The 26,847-nt window shown below is 39.2% G+C and overlaps 1 protein-coding gene across 5 annotated transcripts in view; it reads left to right on the plus strand.

Moving 5' to 3' along the window:
• Positions 1–25,923, plus strand: part of LOC134213296 (bone morphogenetic protein receptor type-1B) — a 601,077-nt gene extending 575,154 nt beyond the window's left edge. For 4 of the 5 annotated variants that reach the window (XM_062692236.1, XM_062692235.1, XM_062692234.1 and 1 more), the window contains 2 exons: positions 20,881–21,068; positions 23,186–25,923. In XM_062692236.1, the coding sequence (XP_062548220.1) occupies positions 20,881–21,068; positions 23,186–24,484 (1,487 nt within the window). In that variant the 3' untranslated portion in view covers positions 24,485–25,923. Of the gene's footprint in view, positions 1–7,525; positions 7,956–20,880; positions 21,069–23,185 lie in introns of those variants that run through there. The other variant, XM_062692237.1, reaches the window with a different exon arrangement.
• The last annotated feature ends 924 nt before the right edge of the window (positions 25,924–26,847 follow it).

Below are 26,847 nucleotides of genomic sequence, written 5' to 3' on the forward strand. Positions count from 1 at the left end.
ATTTTTAATTATCTCAATCGATTCCTTTTAGGTGCTCCAATTTGTCCAAATAAATATATGTGGTATCCCTCCTCTTTTATTTCAAATATTGAAACATTTCCAAAGCCATTTTCGTTCTCAACAATAATCTTGTATTCAACTAAAAAATGTCTTTGACGATCCTCATGATGCATCAAAGATTTGTGACGATGGAAATTTGATTTACATTATATTAATTCGTGACATCAGGTTTAGGTTCGGTATTCTTGTTTACGGACGAACTATACATTCAAACGTTAACAAAAATATGGACTTTCACATGTTCTTAGAAAATAAGGTTTATTATCAAATTGTTGATTGATTTGAATGAATGCGATACATAGGAGATGTTTAAACATTTAATTTTTTTTATATATTTCGATATTTTTCTGCAGAATCGCAATGTCTAAATAATTTGTCATGAGTTCATACTTACTAGAGTAAAAAAATCAAAGTAAAAAAATAGTATTATTTAGTCAGCAAAAATAACTCTTCTACATTTAATTTTGCAGTTGCAGTACACCCGATTCTTTTTTTACACGGGGGATGCGTTCCGTGTAAAAAAAGTTTTCAGTTCAAAATTTGAAAATCCGTTTAAAAAAAGTTTTATGATTTCTCGACGAATCATGCAAAATAGGATTTTTTTTCTCGGGTGTATAACTGTTTATATGGAAATTCTTTTCTATTTTTAATATTTATGAATTCGTGGATTTTAGTTTTTTTTTCTAATATTTATATATTTTTTGTACCGGGAAATTTTCCATAATACCGGGAGAAAACCGGGAAATAACCGGGAATTTGAAATTCAAAATTCACTGGCCACCCTGGACATAGCTAAAAAAGATCAGCGTTTCTCCTTGCTGAACCAACTTTCAGTATATTCCTCCTATATGTCCTGGCTCATCTGCCTAATCTTAAGCGCCGTAACTAGCTATCTGAAACGATGTAGAATAATATAAAACAATTCAATCATTTGTTTGAGAAACTGCATAAGTCCATTTTACACTATTTCGAGAAAACAACAAAAAACTGTTTTTGATCAAATTTGCACCAAATCTTTCGATTACTTCGATACAGATCAATAGTTTTTGGCAAAACTCAACACCCTGAGGCACTTTCAGTGCAAAAAATGTAAGCAGTACTCCACAATTGCTCTTGGATATATGTAGTTTCAACGAAATTTTTTCCATACATTCCTGAACAAAAATTTTTTTTTCGTATTTTTTGCCAGAATACGTATTTTTGGACGAGGATTCAGAATATATAAATATCTCATTTTGGCCAAAAATGTTACATATGCAGTTTCTCAAACAAACGGTTCAATTAAAATGAAGGTATGAAATGGCCCATAATACAGACCTGTTTTTCATAATCATTGAAATTATCAAAATAGGTAAATCGATAGTATCAAGCATTAATAAAAGGACAGTTCGATCTCACCCAAACAGCAAACCGAAAAAAATCAGACCATTGGAGACGCCATGTAGCTTGAGTCCAATTCATCATCCATGTATGAAATTTGCAGAGTTAACATCACGATCGCTGAGTAAACCTCAACCGACATCGAAAACTGCCTGATTTCTGAATGAATTCCTGTAACTTACAGGATTCGGCTTAGTTGGCCCATAGTTGGTGAAGGGCTGGTTCTGATTAAAGTCCTTAGTAGCCTTATTACCGGAAGGATACTGGTTGAGCTCTGCACCAGACTGGTTTCCGAAGGGACCCCAGCTTTTCTCATCTGCAACAAACTCAGGAACTATTTTAGTACTCGAGTACCGGATTATTCCGGCAGGTGTCGAAATCGGCTGGAATATAGAACTGATTGAAGCAAACATACTGAGCAGTACCTACCAACAATCAACATGATTCAATTTCAACTAGTCTCGCTTGCATTTACGTGCTCTACTTGGTTTCTTCTATGAATGCGGAGCCTGAGTTTAGGTTGTCACATTATTTCGCTTGCAATCCCCATATTTCCAAAACTTCAAAAGTGTTGGAAACTGTTGGGTTGGAGTAAAATGCCTTCAGCGTGTGTTTATAGATTCACACCTCAGCATGTCAATCGACGAGCAGCAAGCCATGACTCTGCCTCTTTTAGTCAGATCTCCGCGGCGTGCACACGCATCCCCGTTGAGTCGCTGTCACAATTTCGTTTCGGCCATTTAGGGCTACACATTTTAACGATGCCAGTCTATTTTTTTGGACCCTGTATCTGATTTTATGAGGTGAGTTGAATTCAAGTGGTTAAATTGTGAAGAGCAGGGAATCATTTTTTTGGAATGCACATGCGAAACAAGCGACAAAAGAAAACCAACCACAAAGCTTTGTTTTTGTCGGAGATAATAATGACAAAGATCCGAATTTTTTTGTCAGCAACAAAAAATAAGACAATCTTGTTGCTAACTTTTCATCCCGTTATTTTGCATTATTTCTATAGCAAATTTCGGTTTTATGCTATCATAGTTCCTGCTTTTATGGAACTATTCGAGAATCGAACAATGATTAAAAAGTTAGCATCGTATTTACGGAAATATCAGAGCATGTAAGGCAAATGATTCTTGTCATATTGTTCGATTTCTGATAAAGGTTTGTCGCTAGGTGCGTTTGTCAGTAACAAATTCTGTTGATGACAAAGAGTATATTGGCGTTGCTCGAATATTGATTCCCTGGTGAAGAGTGATTTATTTTAGTTTGCAAAATCACGGAAATTGGAAAATGGTTTGTGGTGGCGCATCTGAAAGACCGCTGGATAAATGGTTCGTGGTGGCGCGTCTGAAAGACCGCTGGATAAATGGTTCGTGGTTCGAAGCCTCAAGACCGTTTGAAATTGGTTTGTGGCTTGCAAAATCACAATGCGCGTCTGAAAGATCGGTGGAAAAGGTTTGTGGTTTAAAAAACTATGAGGCGTGTCTGAAAGGTGGCCGAAAAAATGTATATATTACAGTTTGTGAAACTACAATGTACATATGGAAGACCAACAGAAATAGGTTCACGATCTCTTCTTCTTCTTCTTCTTCTTCTTCTTCTTATTGGCATTAAATCCCCACACTGGGCCAGAGCCGCCTCACAGCTTAGTGTTCGTTAAGCAATTCCACAGTTATTGACTACGAGGTTTCTAAGCCATATTACCATTTTTGCATATGTATATCATGAGGCTAACACGATGATACTTTTATGCCCAGGGAAGTCGAGACATTTTCCAATCCGAAAATTGCCTGGACCGGCACTGGGAATCGAACCCAGCCACCCTCAGCATGGTCTTGCTTTGTAGCCGCGCGTCTTACCGCACGGCTAAGGAGGAGAGGTTCACGATCTAGAAAATTTTAAAGTCCTACGAGCATTGATATTGGTTAAAACAAATTTAGATTTCATGTTGCCACTTGGCGGCGTTAGTATACATGAGACTTCCAGTTGAGCTATGATATAACGAAATCTGAGAGAAATGGAGAAATATTCTATGCTGTACTGTTTGAAACTGTTCGGAGAGCTAAAAATATTATATGGAAATTTGTCTTGGAATGTACTGACTTATATGGTATCTTGGAATTTGAAAAGTTATTAAGGTTGCCGGATTTTACAAAGCTATTCGGAAGTTCGAATTTATTATTGTAGATCCAGTTGAAAACCGAACTGAGCTCTCGCGACAATTGCATTTTCTCCCATTTCCGAATGTCGCAACTGCATCGCGAGTGCACTATGGGAAATTCTCATACAAATGGGCGGCCAAAAATATTTATTCAATGAGAACTGTTTCTATGCAACATATATTATGTGAAGGAATATTCAAGAACCTTTTGTAACCCTTTAAGGACCATTGTTAACCCTTTAAAAATGTAAACCGCGAATTTTTTTTTTCTGTGCAATTTTTTTTGTTTGTTTCCAATACAGCATGCATGAAATTAGCATTAGCATTAGCATTGAGCAATTCGCACAAATTCGTAGGTGGTACAAGCCAAGACTATTGCATGAGAGTAGCATCATTTTCATCCGTTACCACAGATATTGATTTGGGACTAATCACTATCTCTTAGATGGAAGCAATGCACTCTCCAATAGTCGAGATCTGTCCTGGCCACGTCCTTGCGAATGCTGAGGAAGGGGAAGGATGGTTAGTTGGACACCTACTTAAGAAAGATGCAGAGAACTCTACGACCTCTCATAGGTGCCACGGGAGGTTTTGGGATTGTGTGGAAGGTTATAACAGTAGGAATCGTTTTGGTAAACGTGAAACACAGAAAGAACTAAGATAGAAATACAAAGTAGGAAAGGGACGAGCCTGGAATTGAACCCACGACCTCCTGCTTATAAGGCAGAAGCGGTAGCCACTAGACCACCGAGCTCGTCTCCAATACAGCATGCATGAAATAGCAAAAAAAACATATTTCTAGCGATAATATTGTTAATTTTTTAATCATTACGAGTTATAGAGAATAAAAACCACAATTTTCAAGAAAATTTTGATTGCAGCGTTCTCGATTGCAGCAAATCACTCACTAAAAGGTGGTACTAGGGTTATATTTCAATCCCCCATTCACAGATGAGGAGACATTTGGGGACATTAGGTTTGCGTGACCATTTTATAGCAAAGAATTATGATAATTGAAGTTTTTCTTCTACAACTTTTTAATAATAATCTTCGTGTGCAAAATAAACCAAACTATCGAAAAGCTAAGGTTTGAAGCTTTGAAATGGTGTACTATACGCGAAACTAAAAGTTGGAATAAATGTACGGATTTCGAACGGATTTGAATTGGATCTGAATTGGCTTTGGATTTGGATTAGATTTAGATTTGGTTTGAATTTGGATTAGGTGTGCATTGGATTTTAATTTTGGATTGAGATTGAATTTATATTTGATTGGATTGGATTTGAATTGGATTTGGATTGAATTTGAATTGGATTGAGACGAGTTGGATTGGAGTGAGAGGTCAAGAAACAACTGAACACGGTTGGTCAAATAAAATCCGACTCTGATGTTCGTAGTTGCCAAGACCCAGTCAGATCAAGCAATCTCAGGCCCACCGTATAGGTTTGTTGGTGACCAAAATCGCCATCGGACCTGTATTAGGGTCAAGAAAAATCAAACCCAGAAAACTCTGGGTCTGTTTGTAGTTTGGAGACACTTCATACCCGAGTAGTACACATGCTACACTTAAGTTGCTGTTCCTCATATATGACCAATTTTTGTCATAGTTGATTCAAAAGTATAAAATTGCTAATGTTATTTCTGTTCGCGTGACTAACAACTAGGTTACTTTTACCTGGCCGCCAAAGTGTCAATCCGATATTGGTGATGAAACCAAACATGCACTACAACATGATGTTTAAATTATGGCCAATTGAAACTTGTTGAAGCATAATGTGGCAAAATAATTTTAATGACTACAGCGCCACTAACGTTCTAGTACTTATGCTTCTACTTATATGAATTACTGGATCCGAATTGGTTTGAATTGTTCTGCTAGGGCAAGACATAAAGACATCATTAACGAAAATCTTCTCCAATCAATTAATGCTCAGTCAATAAATAATAAAATGTAACCGTTGGTACAAGATTTCAAATAATTGTTTTGATGAACGTGATAATACAGGTAATTAAACCACTCCGCTCTGATGGATTGAGACTGATCATGGACTGTCCTTTCTATAGGATCTTTTTGCGATCTTTTTATTACCTCAGCCTTCTGATTGGCGTCTCCGGAGATCGCCATTGCACGCACCCGACGGTAAATCCTATACATAAATTTAATTGTCAAGGACCGCCATTGCTCTTCTGGATCTAGGGCCATAAATATAGAGGAGGACAAAGCTCTTTGGCCGTGGCCCCAATTTCCAAAGATTTCTTTTTCGGGTCGACAAAGGGCGGCCTTGCCATCATCGGCCGAGTACGTCTGAAGGAAGCGCCTGTAGTCGAGAACCAGCTCCAAAATCCATCAATCCAGCCTGTTATCCACCGTCAGGACGCCAGCCAGCTGAATCACCACACTCCTCTTGGAAGTCCACATGTTTTAAAGGGACTCTTTTACTTACTTGATGGGCTACAGCTCTTCGATGAACCTACGCCGAATGGAGTATCCTTCTCCACTGGACTCGATCCTGGGCCAATCGCTTCCAGTCGCCCTGAAGGGACTCTTTTATGAATTTCAAAAGTTTTATTTTAACTAATTCCAAGAGAAATTAAGTGAAAATAATGCAAAAATTCTGATATATGAATGATATTTCAGGAACAAATTTCAGAATTCCCAAATAGCAATTTCAGTAATTCTCGGATATTCTGAAAGAGTAAATCATATGTCAGGGGATAATTAATTATTGCAACCACTTACTTCCGCATTTACGCTTTCCTGTGTTTAAGCACCTCCCTGAACTATGTTGCTTTTCAGTTGGCCGATCTTTTACTATTCATTTTTAATCTTCACAGCCCGAACATAGCCGGATGAAGAATGGAATCTTCATTATGGTCTCGATTTTAAGCCACGCGTATTGTCGCTAAAGGGGTCTTCCTTAGCTGTGCGGTAAGACGCACGGCTACAAAGCAAGACCATGCTGAGGGTGGCTGGGTTCGATTCCCGGTGCCGGTCTAGGCAATTTTCGGATTGGAAATTGTCTCGACTTCACTGGGCATAAAAGTATCATCGTGTTAGCCTCATGATATACGAATGCAAAAATGGTAACTTGGCTTAGAAACCTCGCAGTTAATAACTGTGGAAGTGCTTAATGAACACTAAGCTGCGAGGCGGCTCTGTCTCAGTGTGGGGATGTAATGCCAATAAGAAGAAGAAGAAGAAGAAGTATTGTTGCTTAGCTCAAGCCCTCCTGTTCTACTTCCTGGATATCTGATATCCTCCTCGCGCAGACATATTCGTTGAAAATTGTCAACCATACCCTTTTTTCAAAATCTGCTCAGCTTAGCTAATCTCATAATTCAACAACTAACCCCCCTTATAAAGTCTCCCCGATCCAACAATCAGGTTTCCTTATCGTTTTCGCCGATCGTTCATCATCAATAAATAGCCTGAGCAAGCAACCATCACCCGTTCACATGATACCTCGATCCGGCGGCGATCACCTGTTGTTGCGGCCGATGCTGGTCCGGGTGCCGTTCCAGCGATCAACTGAATCAACTGAGAGAGCGCACACGCGCCCGTCCGTGTCAATGATTTCCATAAATCGATCACTTTTCAAATCGCGCACGTCGCGTGGGACCGGCGTTGTTCGATAGTCTCAGTCCTGCTCCCAAACGCTGGCGATCATAAATAGCGTCGCGCGAGGCGCGATAGTCCTGCACAGTGTTTTTAACGGCGAAGGCAAAGGTAGTTTCCAACAAGCTCACAAGACTACAACGCGCGCCAATAATTATTGATGTTTCTTATCTTTCGCCTCTCGGCATGAGTACGCTGTTTTGCTTCACCCCCCGTTGATCCGCTATACGGTATAACGTATGTTACGGTGTATAGTGGGCCATTGATTGGTATTGGTTTCTTGCATCGTTTTGCTGCCATCGTAGCCATAGTATAAAGAGGAACATGTGCGTATAAAATTAAACAGCTATTAATATCTGATTAATGTTTGCACTCAGTACTAGAGTACACTGCGTAAACTATTGATAATGCAACTGTTGGACAGACTGTGCAGCATACTATGCTATTCAATAAAATCTCTAGTCTCAAAGAGTCGCAGGCTTGTATTGGTGCGATCGTTCAGTGCGTTGTGGTGTCGTTGTCATGAATGAGTGGAGCAGCTGAGCAGTGATCAACAAACAACGACGTCACAAGGAAACATACCCTGCGCATTTGCGCCTCGGAGATCAAGTACGATCTTTTCCTTCCGTCGATCGTTTCTCGAGCGTTGCGTTTTAGTCGCTACTTTCGTTGTGTTGAACGTGGTCCAGTTTGAGATGATGCTACGTCGTTCTACTCTACGCACTGCACCAGAAGGTAAACCAGATTTTTCTTTTCCCAATGCTTTGCTCTGTGTCACTATGCCTGCCGTTCAGTATTGGTGAAACATCATGGATTGCATTGCTCTCCATAGCAGCAGTGATCAAGTGGATAGTGATGATGAGACAAACACAGTTGAACAACGCTGAAATTTTAGAATGGAGAAAAACGGACGCGATTCCACATATGTTTATAATTGTACGTTTCAATGCGCGATGTTATTAATCTTCGACTTCTACGTAAAGCGGAGTGATTACGCTGACGCTGCCACTTCCATGGAAAGCGCTGCTATGGTGGAAGAAGACACAAAAAATAGTTGACAGCATTCGAGGCATACGAATACACGTTTCTCGAGAATCTTGATAAGACCGATGTGAGGCGCGCGGACGGTCAGGGCGAGCATAGGCGCGAGGAATATGATTTGAGCGTTCAATGGACGAGCGGGGAATGGGCGGAACGATTCCCGGACACGAGAGAGAAATAATTATTAATTTGTGATGTGATATCTGAACTCTCGTGCACAAAGCTATGTTGCAACCGGATTGTAGTTCGGTATCTACGCAGTTTCGTAAACAAGTATTGACTACACGGTCGATTTGCTATGTGTGATTTAATCTGGTTTACGATGCAATTAATCTACAGTCTACGCATCGTTCGTACGCCCTGATTTCATGCAGGAGAAATCGCCGTTACTTAGAGATCTATTATTAGCCTTAAAGGTGTGCCCTTCGACTGTCTTCCAATAGAAAGAAATTGTGGCAGGCTTCGCTTTTATTTTGCATTAGACAGACCTACTTTTTGCTAGACCTGAAGTGCACTCAGGATATCTTCAGCATCTTCACCCATCTAGGCGACCTTAACCAATTTACATTTTTCCATATAAAGCATTTAATTTATGTTATGCTCCGTATAAGGCGATCCCAACGAGAGCATGGCTTCATCTCGATCGCACGCCATTTATTCCCATTCAAGTCTTCGCCAAAAACAGCAAACATAAACTCGGCTTACCGCCGGTACTCTGACAGTTCACTCTCATCAACGCGAACGAATAGCTACCGCAAAACAATAAACGTCGAAAGTAGAAACTTTATCATTTTTGGCTTATAATCTTGTAGTAATTTATTGTAATATTATTAATGAAATAGCCAATCGAATCGGCGAATGAGGGGCGATCAATATGTAAAATCGCTTAATTGATTTTCGGCCCCTGGTGCGCGCGATCAGACATAACATGCACGCCCCAAGTCTCTCGATGCAGAAAAGCGCTTTCAGCGTCAAGATGTCACAAAAACATCAGCAGTAGGCTATGATCGTGCTTCGACGCTTGTTTCAATAACAATCAGATTGTCGAATAATTCAGTGTTAACTCGATGGATTCTCGACTATTTGCTGGACTATTTGGTGGAGTATGAGCAGACAATATTAAATAAAATTGTAGTCTGTTTTTGGGAATTGGATTCATGTGTGGAATACCTACTTGTCATAGCCCTATGTAACAGTTCTTAATTCCTTTGTTTTTTTTTTCGAGCAGACGTCCTTGCGGGAAAAGTGTTTAAAATGTGCCACATTCACGCAAATTCGGGCTCCACAAGAACACGTTTCATTGATAACGGCAACCCTGCGAACCGCTTGAGTAGACCTCCACAAAAAATGTCATCGATTCGTTTAACCGAACATAATCCGATATTAATCGCTTGGGTGTCTCTTTATACCCATAATATTCGCAAAGGTTGCAGCGGACACCAGGAAGAACGGACCAGCAACGCGATCGCGAACCCTCCAGGGGGTTTACGATCGAGTTTTAATGAATGAAACCGTCGTCGCGTCTTTGATGGGTTGTCTCTACTCCACAAAAACGAACCGCGCCGCGCTCGGGTTACCGAGAAAACACTTCAAAAGTCCGGCACAACGGCGTCCGTTTTAAAATGATTGCAAAATTTTCGGCGGAAACAGGATTTCTATTTTTATTCGGCTTGTTGTGGGCTCCGACTTTGTGAGCTTTGTCCAGAAATACACGGTGAGGAGGAGTTTGTTCCTTCGTCGCGTCTTTGATAAATCGTAAAATATATTGAGTGTTATGGTGCGGACTTTTGGATTGAATTTTGCCACATGATAGTGCACGCCGGGAAACAGATAAATGTCATGCGTGCAGTGTCTTGGGTTTGGGCTCGCCATCCGTCGGATGTTCACTGCACGGTGGGAGATTGATGGATGGCTGAGCGCTGTCTGACTTGAGTGACGACACATTTATTTAAGCCGGCCGGCAGTCAAGTTTACTGGCGGACAAACTCAGGATGTTTGGTTTCGTAGGGTAAACGATCCGTGTTGAAATCCGAATGGTGTAGGCTTCATTTGGCTAAGTGTGGGAAGATGAGGAGGAGATGGATGATAAGTGTTAACGAGAAGGCTGATGAGGTTTAGGGACAATTCAACTCACCTTGCTATTTATGTTTTGTCGTACTTAGAGCGAGATGGGGCCTTCCATTCACTCATTTCTATAACCGAACTTAGAAAAAACAATTAGGGGCTGTCCATATATCACGTGGACAGGTCCTTATGGAACAACGATAAAGTTTTCGTCCAACGTTCCAACGATACGCCAGCATATGAAGTGCTTATTTACTTATTTGCTACAGGACCAGTGCACTACTCTTGCTTTACAGCTTTCTTCCGCTTGCTGAGCTTGAGCTTGATTGACTGCTCGTAGTTGCTACTCCATTATGACCAGATCAGCTGTTCTTGCACAGGGAACCAACAGATGTTTGCTTGGGACTAGCACACATCTTCAATGTACAAGTACTGGTGATCTCATTTGTTAGGTCATACTGGCGCCTGCCACGTCAGAATGCAAGTCAATGTAGGGAAGGGGAAGGAAATGATGATGTAATCACTCGCCCACTGCAAGCCGAATATACCTCTGCACTTGCCACGAGTTCATGCGGAATTTGTTGGAATTTTTGGGTTAGGTTCGAGAGGCAGAGGTCCGTCTTGGTTAACGAGCTGCCAATGTGATAGATAGGAGAAAGCAACTGATGGAATTTCTAATTGGATGTAGGAAACGAGCTCTATATTTCATTTCCAATTCTAGCAGATTACTGTTAGAATACTCAACTTGAAGGTATAGGAATAGTAATGGAAACGATATGGAATCCATTTCCAGTTCTAGCGATTGCTAGAACATGAGAAATATAGAGAAAGATACAAAGTAGGAGAATGGAACGGACCTGGGATTGAACCCACGACCTCCTGCGTATGAGGCAGAAGCAGTAGCCATATGACTACCAAGCCCGCTTTTACTGCTTTCTTCCGCTTGCTGAGAACAAGAATTCCTCCGTTGGCCTTCTGTTTGATAAAGAAAATATGTATCCTTTTTAAGTCCGTCGTAGAAAATTCTTTCTTCCAGACCGGCTACTTCTCGGACAACGCGATCAACTTTTCCAAACAATCCGAGCACCTTGTGTTAAGCGTTCGTCTGTAACCTCAGATCGAATACACGGACGTATGGCATATTTATTCCTGCGACTCACATCCGAACTTCAACCGAGGTCCCACTCGATGAATAAAAATTCTTGGCTTCGTGTTCTTCTTTATCGTTTTCTCTATTGGCCATTGCATCGCGGGAAACGGACTCACGACGAGATGGACTGGCAACGACAACCATAATGAATAATGGAAATCTAAAAATAGCTTCTGTGTGGATTCTGTACAGCAGAATACCACAGTAGATCTCGGCACAGTAGCGGTTAAGAAACACAGAGTGCCTACCAAATAAAGAAAAGAATTTTAAAAAAATTGAATCCTTGACCAAAAGGCACGATAAAGTAGTGCCTTGTCTGATATCCTTCATCCTTGTCTTCACGTTCGACCCACGGGCCGCGTTTTGGAGATCACTGATTCAGGATCATGAAGTTTTTCGGTAATAATGTGAATGTAAATTGGCTATTATAATGGTACCCACTTCAATAATTTAAACTTATGCAAATGAACAAAACCATCTGCACCAGTTATAGTTTAAAACTGTGCAAGCTGCTTCTAAATGCTATGTATCTTCAACGTATTTTTATATTCCTAGAACTTTTTTGGAAAACCCGAAAAAAATCCTGGAAAAATTACGAAATATTTATTTTGAATATTTATTTGAATAAATCGCTACCCTGTACTTAATTTCTGCGGCAAATTCTACAAAATTTCCTTGGCAAAAGCTACGAAAATTCTTCCGTAAATTCTTTGATATTTCCGAGGGAAAGTCTTGTTGACTTCCTCGGCAAATTCTTAGCAATTCCCAAGGATTATTCTTAGAAAGTTCCCCCTTCGAAGTTTCCTCGGTAAATTCTTCAGGGTTTTTTCGACAAATTATTTTGAGTTTACTCAGTTGATTATTCAAATTGTTCTTCGGCAAATTTTTGGCAATTATCTCAGAATATTCTTCAAAATTTCCTCGGAAAAATCTTTGGAATTTCCTCGCCAATTCCTTCGAAATTTTCAATTCCATTCCTTCGAAATTTCGTCGAAAAATTCTTTGAAACTTCTTTGGAAAGTTCTTCGGGATTCCCTCGAGAAATTCTTCGAGTATTTTTTCGACAATTGGGTTCTAAAGCCCTACTTTGTTTATGGATGCAAACGATTCTGCATCAGTCACGAATACATCAATCTTGTTTTAATTCTGTTGATAGTAAAAAATAAGTAAAAATGTAAATAAAAATTATATTTTTGTGTTAGAATCATTTTAAGACATGTTTTGGGTTGAGCAACCGCTTTTATTGAAAATCAGCGCAAAACGTCAGTCCCATACACTAACTGTCAAAAATTTCGGAACTCAGATTTTTTTCAAGAAATTTATCGGAGCATTCTTAAAAAAATCCTGGACAAATTCTTTGGAATTTCTTCTAGTAATGCTCGGTAAAATTATTGGAATTTCCTCCGGATATTCCTCGAAACTTCCTCGGAATTTCTTCGTCAAATTCTTTGCAAAACTCTCGGGAAATTCTTTCAAATTTCCTATAGAAAGTCTTCGGGATTCACTCTTTCCAGTTCCTTCGAAGTTTCCTCAAAACATTCTTCGAAATTTCTTTGGCAAATTCTTCGAGATTTCCACAAGAAATTCTCTCGAATTTCTCCGACAATTAGGTATTCTGGAATTTCTCTTAGGAAATTTCTCGAGAAATTCTTCAGAAGTTCCTCGGTTAAATCATTGTAATTTCCTTGACAATAATTCCCTTGGAATTCCTTCTATTAATACTCGGTAAAATTATTAGAATTTCCTCGGGCAATTCTTCGAAACTTCCTCTTCTTAATTTCTTGGTCAAATTCTTCGCAAATCCTTATCCGGCATTTTTTTCAGAATATTCTACACAATTCCCTCGAGATTTTTTACCCAATTTTCTCGGTGAATTCTTTAGAATTAACAAATTCTCCGATATTTCCTCGACAAATTCTTCGGGAGTCCCTTGGCGAATTCTTCGGAATTTCCTCGAAAAATTCTTCCTAATTTCTTTTTTTACCAATTTGTTTATTTGTAAGGCTCAGTCGTGTATAAAAACACTTTGCGGAGCCGAATGCTTTTTTTTGTTTAACATTATAAATTACATCGAATTTCACACCTTAGAGCTAATAAATTACAATGCAAAAAACTAATCAAAATAGAAATCCATTTTTTCTATCGGTATACCGACGGCAGCCGCTATTCTTTGTTTATCTTCTTCAATTATTAACCTCCGTTCGTTTTCGTCGCTCAGCCAGTCATAAGTTGCAATTCTGTACCTATGCTTCCTGGGTGAAATCTCGCTTAACTTTCCAAAAGGACCTAAGTAACATTTTTTTCATGAATTAATTTGAATACTGCAATCAATAGCTTTCATGTTGTTCTGTTCATTGCGCTATTCAAATTAATTCATGAAAAAAATGTTACTTAGGTCCTTTTGAAAAGTTAAGCGAGAAATATCTGGTACCGTGATCATGCTATCTCCACTCTCGCTAGATGCCGTGTTGTTGGGTTTCTTTTGTGTCGGGTTTACAGCAGAGTCCGATTCTAGATCGTGTGACCTTTGTCGCTTGGCATCTGTTTTCTTCTTGCTCTTCTTCTCCGTTTTGTCGCTGTTGTTTTGTACTATTTTCTCCATTGCTTCTGACTCTCCTAGTTCTTCGAGGATCTCAACTTCAAGTGCGACCGTAGAACATGTTGATTGCTGCTTCTTTTCTTGTTTTCGTTCCCGCAAAATCGGACAACATTTTCTCAAATGTTGATCCGACTGACAAGCAAAACATTTCAATTTTATCCCATCATAGTATAATCGGCCTTTTCTGTTACGGAAATACAGGATGTCAGGAATCACATTATCGATTTCCATATAGAAACCACGAACTCCGGTAAACATATTAAGCTGAAACTCAGCAGGGAACCGTTCCCGCACGGCACGTTTAATCCTTCCATATGCTGATAGTACTGACCTAAGACGAGACCTGCAAAGACGGCTTTCTTTTTCCTTGTTTTGACACTTGTTCTTCTTTTCATCACAGTTGATCATCAATTCTCAACTGTTTCCTTGAGTGTTTCACCTAAATCCCGGATAGAATCTTCTGAGAACAATAAACGTGTTTGCAATTTACGAATTTGTAAACTTTTTTTTATAAAGATTTTCCTATCGGAAATACAACATGTATTTATAACTGTTCAATAATAATCTGTCCGGCTATTGTAGAATACTTTTCAAAGTGAAAAAGTACTCGTAAAATAAAATCATTCGGAATACTTTTCGAGAGATACCAATACTTTCACACAAAAAGGTGCTGGTTGCATCTGACAATTCGTGACAGCGCTTGCTGGTTGCAGATGAAGTTACATTTTTTCCTCTTTGCAAGTCCCGTCCCAGGTACTGACCAGTGGCGTAGCCAGAAAATGGGTCTGGGGGGGGTTTTCTGAACATTTTTTTTTTTCGAAAAAAAAAATTTCTAATAAAAATTTAGTCTTTGGGGGGGGGTTTATGCCCAAAACCACCCCCGTCGCTACACCACTGGTACTGACACCAAATCGGCATCCGATATTTCGGGTGACAAATCGAACACACGCATGTATCTAGTGATTCCCGCCACCGACATACATACCATCGCTTTCTTTCCGTTTGTATAGCGAAAAGGAAGAGATTTCTCGTTGTTCGCGATCACGTATTTCATTGCCTCATCGGACTTGAAACGAATGAAAACGGACTTCTCGTCCGAGATTTTGTTGGCAGTCTCCAGTGCTGATCGGTCACCGTTGGTTGAGCATCTACGGGAAACACAAAAGCCAGCGTATTCGTCAATGTAACTTCACTCGTCATTTCGATCGAAAATTTCTATATTCGATCAAACACAAAACCGTAAGCAGAACTTCGAGTGAACAAAAGCGACTGGTCTGATCAGAATCTGATCGTTCACTGATCCTAATTTCTTGGCAATTCTCAAGAAAAATTCTTCATCCTCTTCACAAATTTCTTTTGCAAATACTTCGAGATTTTTTCGACTAATTCTTTGAAATTTCCTCGGAGAACTATTCGAAATTTCCTCGACGATTCTTTGAAATTTCATCTAGAAATTATTCCCTCGGGAAATTCTTGGGAATTTATTTTAGAATTTTTTTCAGAATTTCCTCGTGATCTTCGTGATTTCCTCGGAAAATTCTCCGTAATAACATACCAACTTCTTCGAAATTTCCTCTGCAAATTTCTTCATAATTTATTCGGCCAACTCTTTGGGATTTTCTCGGGAAATTCCTCAGAATTTCCTCGACGAATTCTTCAAAACTTCCTCGGCAAAGTTGTACAAAATTTCTTCGGGATTTACTCGGCAATTCCTACGAAACTCTTTGAATTTCAATTACGAAATCTTGGATTCTTTTTTCGGGAAACTCACGGAATTATAACGGTTGAATATACATACCTCGGAATTTCTTCTGTCAAATATCCATGCGAGATTTTTTGATATTTCCTTGGAATTTTTTACAAAATTTTCCAGAATTTCAAATGGTGGGCTTCGTGGCCGGGTGGTTAGTGTCGACAGCAATTCAATTGCATTATGCTGCGGAGTGGGTTCGATCCCCACCTAAGTCGCAAAACTTTTCGGAATAAAAAAGCTGTTCGGCAGAGCCAACGGATGTCGCATGTTGGTCCGTTGTCTACTAGTATGGCGCTTGCTTTGAATCGAATTGCTCACTGGGAACCATTGAACGTGTAACGTCTTTGAAAATTCAGATTGATTTGTGTTGTTTACATGTTCTACCTCTCGTTCCATATACATTCAACGTTTCAAAATCTTTCATCTCCAGAAATGCCTTTGGTATTCCATGACGATACAATTCACTTCAATATTCTAGGAAATTATTCAAAATAGTAAAAATTTATTGTAGATCCAAAGAATGTATTCTAATGTATCAAAATAACTGAGTTTTCAATCGCTTACTTACACTCATCGCTTACACATACTTATAAACGGATGACAGGAGGATGAATAAGAATTTTCGGAATCCAAATATTATATGCTTGTATTTAACTTTGAAAACGAGGTGATCAATCATACATGCAGTTACCGATCAGCAGTGCTCGCGTTTATAAACAAGACTGGCAAGACTGGCGGTGCCAAAAACTGTCAAAATTGGCGTCGATTCAATCACTTGGCTGAGCCTGAGCCTGAACCAACGCCACACACCCGTCGATAATGGTACGAATGCTATGCGCAATCGCCGTAAAGAGCGATAGCGATAGCAATCAATCACACCAATTGTGGACAGGGAGGCTTACGGAGGCAAAAGCTGCGTTATTTATACTCCATCATCTTCGAGGTTTCGTTAATGTTCTTGATTAATTTTGCGCCAATTAAATGCGTACCATTCAGCCTACAAAGCTAAGAAATTCGTACGTGCTGCTGTTTTAGTAACCTCATTTTTTTTATCATGCGTTGTTGGATTGACTGTGTTGTGGGTTCGTTATCAATGTCCCGTATCGCAACACCTTGAGAGGGAGTGTTCAGTCGAGTGACGATAACGGAAATCGTTATCAGCGTTAGGTGCTGCGGTCGAGATGGTGCACTCGAAATGTGTGATCATCATCCACAATTCGTGGAAACGATTACCAACCACTTTGGGTGTGGAGTGATTCCGATTGATAAGTCCACCCAACCGAAGGTTTATGGGCTGAACCGGGAAGATCCCACAGTTGATCAACCTGCTGCTAAAAATTGGTAGCTGCTTGTTGGCATACGAACTCAACCAATCGGGCTTATCAACTAAAGGTTTGAAATTCAATCGCTTACGCAAACGTAAACATCCAGATAAGTGTCTTTCATTCTGTTCTATACGCGGAGCAGCCACATTCATTCTGCACGATGTGAGGAAATGTGAGTAAAAAAAACCTATGTAAACAAATAATAATATTTATACTTTTACCCCCTCCCTGCGAAAGCACGAGTTTGGTATGATTACTGTTGGAAATGAGACTGCGTGCTTCCTCTCAACGCTCTATGGCTTGCGAACGAACGACGCATCAGCACGAAACCACGGCCGTTGATCGAACATCGAACTGAATGGAAATGAATGGCAGACCACAGACAGTTACAACGTTTACGTACCTAAATATAAATTACAAGTACATGTGAGGGCGTTTCAGATAGGTGTATTTCATACACGTATGTTGAATATGACAAGCTTGAGACAAACTGCATCAAAACTTGTTCAAACCGAAAAGTTCTGATTTTATTCTTAACAACCCCTTATTGCGTTTTGAAACTAAAAGTAGCGTGAATAAAACGGTCCAACTCTCGAAGTTGATTCTATTCTACTAAAGCTGATTATTTGTATAACAAGGCACAACCTCGAATGAAAATAGATTTAATTTATTTCATCATATCAATTTTATCATATCATATCAAATAAGATAGTGATAGTAAAAGATGCCCAATGGACACACATTATCATTATATTTTGAAAAGATGTTTGGTAATAAACACGCAACAAATGACCAACATATATTCAGACTTCAGGAAACCATCATCTAATCTTTTCACATTGCTTTCACTATTTTTAAATTCATGAAATAATTATAATAAAAATGCAGTAAATCATTATTTTATGCTTAAATGCCAATCCTGTTTTGAAACTTCTATAGAAGTATATTATAGTATCCTCATTATATAAACCCTCATATTTAAACCCTTTTTTTAAAGTATTGAACCGTTTTTGCAAACTTAAGTTTTTTTTCGAAAAATAAAAATAAACCTGTTAAGCTGTGTGCATATGAAAAAGCTATTACATAGTAGTAAATGTTAACACATCAATTGTTTTTCATGAAAATATGAAAAGAAGTTTAGAAGTAATATGGGAAAGGCGTATTGATGTCTTGCTCATTAGCAATACGCCCACCAACAACGGCATCATCCAGCACTATCAGCATACGGTTCATCATAACGTCATTTTTTCCCATCGTACATGTGGAATTCTGCTGCCGGTTTTGAATTTGTCTTCCACCACCATAAACGTGTTTCCAATATTTTCGTTTCGGCAGAAATCTGCATCCGCGCTTGTTCAATCGAAAAAGGAGAAAAAACAACGGATATCGTTTGTACGCTTTTATGAATTATTTATGAACCGCTTTCGGACCCCGTTCCCTGCGGCGTGAGGCGTTCTTCCTTGAACTGTGAATTTTTGAGTTCACTACGCCAGATCTGCAAAATAACCGATCAACACAATTAAAGCATTTATTATTGACCAGCTTTCAATTCCACACTTCTACGCCTCAGCTCGCCGAGTGTATTCAATCGCCGTTTCGTTGCGCAGCAGCAGAGCACCCGGGTCCAGTTTCAACCTCTTAATTAGCTTTCGTCATAAATACTTCAACTTTATTGGGAGTTCCCATTCGTTGAAAGCTGCCCCGCATAAAGAGTGCGAATAAATACCTTAATCCTTAAAATTACAACGCCCAAATTGTCACAATGCCGCCGCCAATTCGACTTTGTTAGTCGCGACGCGATGACAAATCCGTTGAATGTTGAACCACGCGATTCTTATTCGGCGCATTTTGAAAATTGTTCTGCGCGTTGGATCGGAACACCCGGTCCTACGAAGTGATTTATGACTGCTGATAGCGAACGTTTGAATTCGGGAGGTCGTCCATCATCATCAGCGAGCGTAACTTCTAACCGTATGGTCGATTCGGTTCGATAGATTATTGTCGATACTGAAGAGAGAAAAAAAACGATCAAAGGTCGTTCCCAATATTACAGAAAATGTCAACAATGTGCATCCCGAGCAACACAAATCAGACAAATCTTGTTACAGTAACTTGATTGCGACTAAATCTGGTCACATATGAGTTGCAGTAACCTATATGGAATATGTGTGCTGCTAGGGATGTTTATAATCCATTTCAACTGTTGTCTAGCAATCCACTCAAATATTAAAATAATCTTCTACCAATGGCTAATGCTTTTATTAAACACTGAAATATAAACTTGGCTGCACATATGTGTCGTGGATAAGATTGGAATGAGGAGTTATTGCAATCTTATCCACTACAATATGCACAGCACATGTTTCCGAAATGGATAAATGAGGGTCGTGGGTTCGAGTCCCATCGAAGGGAAAGTGGTTACCTCCAATACATTTTTCAAATCAATATCTTTCACATAATGTACATATTCACATATGAGTTTTCAGAATATTCCCAAGTAACCACCAAGCATTAATTATTGCATGTAATCAATCACAGATCAGCATAATAAATGCTATTTGCATTAGAACAGTATTAGCGATTTAAAGATGCATTTATTCATCAACTGTCAAGCAACGATACAGTAGTTCAGCATCACGAATGCAGCGATGCATTACTTAAGCTTTATTTCAACATGTGAAAGTAATGAAGCATTATTTCGGTCGTAAAAGGGCCTTTTTCCACTTTAAGTCAACTTTAATGGCTGTATTATTTGCAAGCATATATAGCTCCATGGTTACTTGGGTTGTAAATTGTTTTCTCTTCAGAAAATAAAATTCTGCGTCCTAACTCCAGCATTTCATCATGTTATCAAGAAAAAATAACTTGTATTGTTCACTTTTGAATTTTATGTGCCAGTAATGATAGTTCTCAACTTTGGATCATTGTAAGTTTATTGGGTCCAATAGAATATAAATAAATTACCTTTATGTTGTACCTATGTTGTTGATTATGAAATATTCTTGTTGATTGATATACTTTTGCTGTAATGAAACCAGTTGAATCTTTTTATGTGATTCGCGCCCATGATATATAATGGTGATATGATTTCGGTGTACTCCTTATTATTAATTAGTTTCAATCAAACATTGTTTTGAATGTAATTCTATTTGTTTCTTAGCTTCCCATAAAGGAAGGATCAGCTTGAGTTAGGCGAATACCGCCTTCGTATACCATGAGAGCAGAGTCCAGTGATGAAATAAAATTCTGCGATGCGATATTCGTTCAATCTTTGTTGTCAAAATAAACAACAAAGCAGAGTATGCGCTCTTCTGTTTTCTCTCTTTCGCCTGTTTTTCCCTCTCTCTATCTCCCACTCTCTCTTTCGCCCTTCCATGGAAACGGAAATCTCTCAAGTTTTGCTCTTCAAGCAAATGTAACGCATCTTTGTGTTTTTGGTAACGCTCTCCGCTGTTTCATGTTGGTGTCTCAGCTAAATATAATAACTTGTTTGCACTGTAAATTGTTTATGGTCAGACACTGACTGAATTATTATCACCTTTCGAGTCCGTCGTTAATCACGCGATAAAGAGGGCTATAAATTTATCTCGCATTTCGCAACGAAAATTACGCTAAATTGTTGCACCAACACGACTTTGTACCGTATATCTGAATATTTTCGTCACCTCATTAGACCAAACAACACAAAATTAATTGCATTCCATTTTTTTTCTTATCTGCCTTTTTAGCACGCCCCCTACAATGTTACTGCGAAGGCCACTGCCCGGGAAATTTACAGAACGGAACCTGCGAGACTCGGCCCGGTGGATCGTGCTTTGCCACAGTGCAGGAAGTAACCGATGAGGAAACGGGCCTAACCGTACCGGAATGGAGCCACGGATGTATGCCGCCGGAGCAGAATGGGGGACTATTGCAGGTGAGTTTTTCAGCCGCTGTTAATTGGGTGTAATGACATTTCCGGGAAAATATTTGCAATTTTAACGACAAATTTTAAGTTCAGAAATTATTTTGCTTTTCGATAGAAAATAGAAAGTTCCACTGAAGTTCAAAAAGATTTTATTTCTTGCAGTTCTATTAACATTTTTCCTGGATTTTCTCGTAAAATTCATCTGATTTTCCGCATGAAATTTATCCGAGCTTCCAGTCAGCTTCGAGTCAAGTACAAGACACTGAAGACGGCCTTACTGTTGAGGTCGAAATACGTATCTGTCAGGATACAATTAAGTGGTGGAATTCAATGGGATTGTTTAAACTCGTCTTATGACAGGTGAAATGTGTAGATGCCAAAAATACTAAATACTCATCTTTGGCGAATAGGTTATTTGGCCGAAATGCCTGTTTGGCGAATAGAACATTTGGTCGAAATGCTTGTTTGGCAGAAAGGGCCGTTTTGCTGGAAATGTCATTCGCTGAACTGTTATATGGCCAAAAATTGTGCCCCTTTCGGTGAAATCGCCCTTTCTCCCAAACAACCATTTCGGTCGAACGACATTTTTGGCCGTATGCTCGTTTGGGCCAATTGAACGTTCCATTCGGTTAAATTGAACGTTCAGCCGAAACCGTTATTGTGTATGTGTTGTGTATGTCTATTCTAACCCCCATTGACTGGCAGTGCTGCTATGGAAAAAAGTTAACTGTTTTACAGTCAGATTTAGTCCGGATGTTAGAAAGTGCTAACTCTACTGCAGCTTGAGTGACCCATTTCAGGCTGCCTGGTATTTCATTTGATGATAATCACTTGGATAATGGAAGCATGAACAATCCTCCGGATTTATCAATCCGGCGCGTATCTAGTATTAAAAATGAAATTAGGGTACAAACAAATCGAAACAATCTCACCAAATTACTGCATATCCGGAGCCTGGTACTTCACGACGAATATATTAACTTGAAATTCCGTCACAAACTATAACTCCAAACATACGACGGCGCGTTTTTGCACATTTTGAATCTACTTTAGACGGAATCTTTCCATCCAGAGCGGCACCAAATCCGGAAAATGTATGACCCGCCACGGAATACAATTAATCGCACACTATCAAGCCGAAATTCGTAGAAATCGAAAAATTTAGGAAACAATGCGGCGTAAAAACTTGACATGCGGTCTCAACCGCAGCACACTACGATCCTCACGTTCAGCCGAAACCGTTATAAAGGCGAAAATGGTTTAGCCGAGAATGTTATCCGGGTTAAAAGTCTGTTGGCCGAAAATGCCGTTTGCCCTAAATGATCATTTGACAGAAAAGGCCACTTAGCCGAACGAATCAACGCGCGGAAAATGTCATTTCTGAACTGGTCATATGGCCAAAAATGGTGGTGAGGTACGAGAAGTCTTGCGAGCAAAGGCGTAGAATTGTCAATCCGGACACCCAGCCGGTGATTGATAGATTTTCTAACAATTCTGTATAAGAACCTACCAAATCCTGTATAAGAACTGGGCATATGCAAAAATGCTAGATTTGTATACAAATATTATACGAGATCTTACAATTCGCAAGCTTGCCCTACAAAATTTGTTTGTGAGCTAACATTTTTTGTATAAGAATCTAACAATTTCGCATATGCCCAGTTTTTATACAGGTTCTTATACAGAATTGTTGGAAAATATAGTAGTCGCTGCGAATTCGATTCTCGGTCCGATCTAGGATGTTTTCGGAGTGGAAACGAATGTGGAGCCATTCACCAATCGACCATTTCAGTCAAACGGCTTTTTGGGCTAAATTACGGTCGTATGTAAATTTTATTCGAATGACATATTCGGCCACACAATGTTCGGCCTTGTTGTCTTTGATCAAATGGTTTTCCGGCTGAATGAATTTTGGCAAAACGGCTCATTCTCGTTCAAAAATTTGAAATCAATCACAATTTAAGTAGATTTAAAGGTTTTTTTTTAGAATTTCCTCAATTTGTTCGAAGATGTTGTTCAAATTTACACAGATATTTATGTTTAAGGAAAATCCTTAGAATTACAAAACGCAATTACTTTATTAACCTTAATGCTAATAACATTTTTTTTCTCTCCCAACCCCACAGTGCAAAGTCGGTGTCCAATCTCCGCAAATCCACGGCAAATCGATCGTCTGCTGCGACACAGAAGACTTCTGCAACAAAGATCTCCTGCCCGAGTACGTGCCGAAAACAACCACCCCGCCCCCGATGTCCAACGTGACCGGAGACAACATCTATCACACCCTTGCACTGTTTGCAGTCGCCGTGGTTTGTCTGGCGGGTTTTATAGCGATCGTTATCGCCATCTACGTGTTTTACAAAAAGCGCGAGAAGAGGAAACCTCACTGCCTGATTGATTCCTCCTGCAATCCCAACCTGTCGCCGTTGGCCGATTTGGTTGAACAAAGCAGTGGATCCGGATCGGGGCTACCTCTTCTGGTTCAGCGGACCATCGCAAAGCAAATCCAAATGGTACACTCCGTCGGAAAGGGACGATACGGTGAGGTCTGGCTAGCCAAATGGCGTGACGAAAGGGTTGCCGTTAAGATCTTCCACACCACCGAGGAAGCATCCTGGTTCCGGGAGACGGAAATCTACCAGACTGTGCTGATGAGACACGAGAACATTCTTGGATTTATTGCGGCCGACATCAAGGGAACTGGCTCGTGGACGCAGATGTTGCTCATCACTGACTACCATGAGTTGGGAAGCTTGTACGACTACCTTCAGAAACGTGTGCTCAATCCACATATGCTTAAGACTTTAGCCCTATCTCTTGCGTCCGGACTGGCTCATCTCCATACAGAAATTTTTGGCACACCGGGAAAACCAGCCATCGCTCATCGGGACATAAAGAGTAAAAATATTCTCGTCAAACGCAATGGACAATGTGCGATTGCTGATTTTGGCCTCGCGGTTAAATATTCCAGCGAATCAGATGAAATCGAAATTGCCAAGAATACTCGCGTGGGAACGCGTCGCTACATGGCACCAGAAGCGCTGAACGAAACCTTGGACACCACAGTCTTCGAGAGCTTCAAGCAAGCCGACATGTACTCGCTGGGTTTGGTCTTCTGGGAAATGTCCCGTCGCTGCATCAGCACCATCCGCGGAACAAAGAACACAACTTGCGAGGACTACGCTCTGCCGTACCAAGATGTGGTTCCATCTGATCCCAGCTTCGAAGATATGTACGCAGTGGTGTGCGGGAAGGGTGTCCGTCCACCCATTCCACAGCGATGGCAAGACGAAGAAATACTCGTAGTATTGTCCAAGATGATGCAGGAATGCTGGCACCCGAATCCGGCCGTCCGATTGACAGCTCTACGGGTGAAGAAGACCCTCGTCAAGCTGGAGACAGACTGTTCGATTAAGATAGTTTAAATGACGAGATGTAGAGCGAGCGCGTGGTGAACGTCCGACGATTTTGAAAGGAATTCGAATGTTGTAGTACGAGAATTGAGTGTTTTTATTTATTATAAAATACTGTTTTAGTTTTCGCGTCTTCTTTAGATATAAAATTTAAACTTAAGTTTTCGACGTGTAGCAATAAATATTAAGCATCTTGGTCGAAAAACATTGTTGGAATAGTAGTGAAAGTGAAAGATAATCGAGTTGCCATAATGCATTCAAATCAATTCAAGACAAATAAAATGAGCAAGTTAATAAAATATAGCAAAATTTCGTCACTTCTCAATTTTGAGAAGCTTATATTGTAAATAGAAATCTCTTGTTTTTTGATCGATCGTAAAAAGTACGGTCGCATTATCGACTGCAGCATCCGTTCAAAAGAAAAAAAAAAGAATTAAACTTGTCCACACCCTGACGGTTTGTATTATCTATTGTTACTAGCTTTAACGTTTTGTGAAGTGAAAAATGCCATATAGTTGTAATTTAAAGATTTCACCAAAATGTGCGATTGAAAATATTGCAAAATTCGGAAAAACTATAGCTCAGTGATTTTAGATAGCATACCCCATGGCCTGCAAGCGCAAGGCCATTCACGACAAGGAAGTGCCCAGAGATTAAAATATGCCTTATTTTAAACATTACAAAATATAAGTAGCAAGAACAGCAAGGAGGCCTTACAGTTTTACATTTGCCCTGGTAGACTTCTTTACATGCTTTTTCATTGAACTCACAAGTCCAACAAAAACAATGAAAAACAAAAATCCCTTTATTTTTTTAGAAGGGATCATTCTACACTCTATCAGAAGTGCTTCTGGTTCAGTTTCCTTGCGATGGAAACTTCCATGCAATGCAATTCTGTAAAAATACCATGCATAAGGGATAATCCATGATTTAAGTTATGCAAAAAAAAAATCATTTCCACTTCCGCTCATCTTCCTTTGTACGTTTCTGCATGTATCATTCTGGAAACAATACCCCGGAAAGCGTGACATAATTCATGGACGTTATCTTGTAGCATATTGTACATACAAAATTGCTTTTCTTCTAACTGGGGCAAGACATTTTTACGATGCTCTTTTAGTTATTAACAAGATTTCACACTGTACTGTGACACGTCATAATGTCAACGTTAGCATTACAATCGGTGATCGTTATTGTCATCTGTAAATAGAAATTAAAAGTATGGAAGCCTTTAGGAATAAGATTTATGCAAAAACGACGGCAAAAGGTGTTTCTTATAAAATTATTCTGTATAGAATACAATCACCGGCATGCGATATGTGGGGATTATTTTTAGACGGTAGTGTTTTTAGATGAATGTTTATGTCGTATGATATGCGAAACGATGTGTTATTGTATTGGAAGTCCGAAAGAACAATATGTTGATAACAATAAAAATGCTATAAAAATTATTCAAATTTGGATTTTTTTTTCTAATATTAACAGCAACAGATTTATCAAAATAGCTTCGAAAGATGAAAGATTTGATTTGTATTTATTATGTATATTATATTTTGTATATATTATATGACATGGCTGGCAGCCTCGCCCCATGTTGGCTACGCGTATCATCTGGTAAATATCGTTGCTGTTGTTGATAGGCAAACTTGGATATCAGCTGACGGGTTTCTTCAAAAAATATATTATAAATTCAATAGAAAACCGAATTATAGCCGCTATCGAAATTAGATTTTTCTCATAATCCATACGTTAAACCTAATTTCTGAAGTGGTGCACTGTAAAGAACATCACCAAATGAAAACAGCGCACCACTTCCGAAGTTAGGTTTAACGTATGAATTGTGAGAAAATCCAACTTCGTTAACGGCTATAATTCGGATTTGCACTGAATTGATAATATGACCGGAACAAATATTATATTCTTCTTCAGTCACCGCCCCCTCAATTTGCTGTGGCTTTATTTTATTATTCGAGGAGGGAATTCAAAATTTGATGGGAAAAATAAATAAAACATGTACAGTGTTGAGCCGATTTTGTCACTCCCCGATTTTATTACGTTTTCGACCCAATTTTGTCACTCAAAAAAAAAACAATGATTTTCATGAAATAAGTTTAACCGCCTATAGTTTATTATGAATGACATATGAGTATCTGTAAAGGATTATGTAAGCATTTTCAACAAGAAACAAGGATTCACGAAGTACAAACCCCCAATGCAATTTTCAAAATTTGTTTCTTTTCTCTTTAGTGTAGTGACATTAGAGTTTATTTTAAAAAGGGATTTTAATAAAATCCATTAATTAAAATTTATTTACCCATGAAATAGTTTGTAACACAGAATGACCATCATTACAAGAATTATAATTCATGGATAAC

Source organism: Armigeres subalbatus, chromosome 2, assembly GCF_024139115.2.
Source record: "Armigeres subalbatus isolate Guangzhou_Male chromosome 2, GZ_Asu_2, whole genome shotgun sequence".
Lineage (NCBI taxonomy): Eukaryota > Metazoa > Arthropoda > Insecta > Diptera > Culicidae > Armigeres > Armigeres subalbatus.